Below are 4,053 nucleotides of genomic sequence, written 5' to 3'. Positions count from 1 at the left end.
CTAAAATAAAGCCCAAGAGGTAATATTTAGAAAGTTATTTTATTAATAAGAGATTTTGTTTATCATAAGAGATTTTTCTTTTACTATTCTCTAAAGTAGTGAATGCTTCAGGATTTATAGACTTGAATCTATCAGGCAAAAGTTAGGTTGGACTAATGGAGGGATAAAGAAGAAAAACCAAGGGGGAAAAAAATTGGGAGCTATTTTACTGGTCCTTTAAAAAAAGTGGCAAGATTAAGTGGAAGATAAAAATGTCCTTGTTAGAACTGCTGCTAATTCAGGTATAAGTTGAATATTTAGTAAGGAGGGTCTCAATGATTGAGATAGTTTAGGAGAAAAGTCTCACCTCATAGTTCATGTGCCCCTTGCTTCCTCTCCTGCCTGAGAGATTCATAGCATCTCGGGCCCAGTTGTCTACCAACTTGTGCAGATCGTCAGTGAATGTTCCCTTTCGGCTGGGTGGCTGGGCCTGTGGAGCTTGGCTATTGACTGCTCCCCCAACTGTGTTGGTACTGCTGGTCCCTAGAGTTAGAAGGGAAAGAATACAGGCGTTACAAAAGTTTTGGAGGGGTTTCACTTTCAGGAGATGATTAAAGATCACAAAATGATGAAATGGAGGGCATAGGAAAAGGAAGAAGCCATGCAGAAAGAAAAGCAAATAGTTAAGATTCCTGGGTTTTATGTAAGCCATATGCTTTAGCTAAACAGAATTATGAGGAAGGATTTTCTCAGGAGCTATCAAGGTACCTGGAATGATTCTAGATGAGGGTTTGCCTAGGCCAGGCCTCAGAGCATTAAAGGGCACAACAGGCAAATGGAACAGGTTTTCATTTTACATATCATCCAAGGGCCAGTGACTACTCTGCTCCTAGCCCCCATGCTGTGGAAGACAGAAAGGAATGCTACAGTCCATGGGGCCAGCTGCTCTGGTTTCCAAATCACCTTGAAGTGGGGAGAGCAGGAGGACTTTTCATGTCAAGGGCAAAGTTGGAGGAGGAAGGAGGAAATGACTTGATCTCAAAGAGGATCTACAATCCCATGTAGACACTGATTCACTTCTTCAACATTAGGCTCATAGGAACATCCCAGAGTTGAACTAAGAGGCTAAATTAAGTAGTGGTTTATTATCAAATACAACTTGAGTCCATTAAAAATGAATTTGTAGACACCACTGTTGGAAGAGAATGAGCATTTGTCTTTCCTGATGTGATGAGCCAAGGCAGGTTCATTTACAACTTGAAAGTATCATGGACTTGGGTCATTTGGCTCATAAAGAAAGAACTATTCTGAGGTTGTTAAAGGCCTTCTACTTCTTCTCCAAACCAGAGCAGCAAGCACTTTAACATAGAAGCAGCAGGAACATTCAGCTTGGGGTAGAGGTGCACAAGGGATAGGAAAGCTTTGAGGCTATGGAGAAGGTAATTTCATTTATATGGTTGATGAGAAAAGAAGGAGTCTGTGTCCTGCCTGATTTCTGCTCTGCTGGAGGGCACACTGAAGATTATTCGAAGAGGCAAGTATTAGGGAAAAGGGAAAGAAGAGTCACTGTCTCATACTCACTCTCATCAGATCTCACATTTGCACTGCAGGATAAATAAAAGCTGTGTAACATACTGGGATGTGATTCCAAGCCAGCAGGCTGTCAAGATACTCAACTGCTAGGAGCCAGTCTTCTAGCCTTTGCTTCCTTGTCATGGGCAGCAGTAAGTACATGCAACTGCTGCATGACAACAAACACTGAAAGCCACTATCTGGAGCTTTCCAGAAAAAGGGCCTTTCTAATCAGAGACTGGCCATGAACCAAATCTAAGACTGATACAGGAAATTAGACCCACAAGCACTGCTGAGAGAGGATTAGACTAGCCTTTCAGGGAAGCTCCTGAGGAAGGCATCATGTTTTTCTTAGTGCTGTGGCAACCTGGGGAGAATAATGGAGGACTCTTTGCCCTCATAAAGACTATATACCCTAAAAGTGGTATTTTTGTTTTTTAGTGCAAAGCACCTGAACAGGAAGAGTAGAATTTCAGGGAACTTTAGAAAAGCAAACGGAAGATAGGGCTAGAGTGGGAGTCATATGCAGTGAGGATGAGTGGACATGGTAATATGGAAATTCAAGAGGTCACATGCATGATGGTTGAAATATTTAAAGGGAAAATGTTTGGTCCTGGTCATTAAATAAGGCAAGCACAAAACAGATAAAAGTTCAGTTAGACATAAGGGAACTATCAAAAGCCAAAGTATTTTAACAGGGAAGCTCAATTACAGAAAGAAGAATCTTATTCACATTAAGAAACTTCTTATTTACACATGCTAGGTGTGATACCTCTTCATTTATTCTGGAGGCTATAACCCTTAAAAACAAGTTATCTCTACAGAAGGTTAATTTCATCTTCTTTCACTCTGTATCTATGTTGGGATATATAGAATACTGGCTTGTGACATGGGGAAGAATCAGACACAGTAACTCCCTTTACTAAGAACCAGCTGTTACAGTCCCAATTCTGACCACTGGGGACCATGTAGGCCATGTAGATTTTTTTTTTCCATTATGATTCAAATTCCAGCCTATTTCTTGTTGGAGACAGATAACTTACTATTTGTGGGTATTCCCTGGGGGGTGGGGGGAGGGAGGGCTAGGGGAGAAGGAGGAAAGGGGAATAGAGTTCACTTAATCTCATTAGTCTTTCTATCCATTCTCTGTGTACCTCCTTACTAAATCCAAATAACCATAATGTGTTCCATGATTTTAATGAATATCATTCCTGATCTTTAAACCTAAATAGAAGTAGCAGTGGAATAATTAAATCCACATACAATCTTACTGAATCAAACCCTTCCCAGTGTGGCAGTTATCTTTCCCCAAACAATCAGATATCTCTTATCCTCCTGTACAACTTCCTGACTGTTGTCAATTCATCATTTGCCTTGGAATTGGCTCTGAAGGGGATTGACAAAAGTCTTGACAGTTTAGCTTGAGGTGTTTTCAGTCTGAAAAATTAATTTACCTGATAACATTTAGGAATATTAATAAACATCATAAGAGGAGACAGAAAGAGACAAACAAATGCAAGACTGAAGTCAGATTGAGAGATAAAGACTTTGGGGTCTGGAAAATTAATGGATAACAGTATAACAATCAACGACCAAAAATAGCAGAAAAGAGATAATTACTACAGAGCTGGTTGCAAGGACAGACTTTTTTCACCATCTTCCCTGAAGCACAAAGAAAGAGCAATGTGTTAAAAGAAACATCAGTGCAAAATATTTAGTATCTGCACATAGCATTAAAAGGCCCAGCAAGAGAAATCATGAGTAGAGAAGGGGGGTAGTAGAACCCAGTGATCCTTGATATTTACAGGGGAATAGAGCAAACCTTAAAAAGTTGTAAAACTATAGCATCTGGAAATCAAAAAACCTGTTTATTGCTGATTGTACCCAATCAAATTAATCTGAGTTACCCACCCCCAGAAAGGCTTCTCATGAGTGTCTATCAAATGGATTTGAAATCCTTGGTTAAGGAGAAGACAAACTGTTTGGGGATTAAGATATGGGAATTTATCAAAGCCCTATTTGCTTAAGGTTGTTCAAATACCCAAAGCAGAGAGTTTTCCCCACTGATCCATTTCCCACTCTGTTTCTCCTGCTGAGTAGTTAAAATGTAGGCAATTAAATGTATTAGCAATCAAGAATCTGCAAAGCCTTTCATAGCAGCATTACAGTCCCAGTTTCATAATTTATTCACTTTCACTTGTTTCCTCCCACCCTCACTATTGCAATCTTTAAGATTATGCTGTAAGGGAAGGTTAGAGGATTCTGGCAGACCAGCAATCTATGTTCCAAGCCAAGCCGTGCTTTCAATAAACTATTCTTACAGGATAAAAATGATGCAAAGAACCCATGCACTACCGTAGCTACACCTCACCTTTCCTATAATTTAGCTTCCCTGCCCCTTGGAAACTGGCTCATGAGCAGTTATTTCATGCATAATGATGCATCTTAGGGCCCATTCCTTTATCTTCCATAGGAAGTGCTAAGAATGAAATGTATTAAAAA

The 4,053-nt window shown here is 39.9% G+C and overlaps 1 protein-coding gene across 11 annotated transcripts in view; it reads right to left on the bottom strand.

The window, feature by feature from the left end:
- The window catches only part of WNK1 (WNK lysine deficient protein kinase 1), a 161,587-nt gene that overhangs the window by 3,052 nt on the left and 154,482 nt on the right, over positions 1 to 4,053 (bottom strand). For all 11 annotated transcript variants that reach the window (XM_074194710.1, XM_074194701.1, XM_074194702.1 and 8 more), the window contains one exon: positions 347 to 522. In XM_074194710.1, coding sequence (XP_074050811.1) covers positions 347 to 522 — 176 coding nt within the window. The remainder of the gene's footprint in view (positions 1 to 346; positions 523 to 4,053) is intronic.

Source organism: Macrotis lagotis, chromosome 7 (assembly GCF_037893015.1).
Source record: "Macrotis lagotis isolate mMagLag1 chromosome 7, bilby.v1.9.chrom.fasta, whole genome shotgun sequence".
In the NCBI taxonomy this organism is placed as follows: domain Eukaryota; kingdom Metazoa; phylum Chordata; class Mammalia; order Peramelemorphia; family Peramelidae; genus Macrotis; species Macrotis lagotis.
This window is presented reverse-complemented; position numbering and strand designations above follow the sequence as displayed.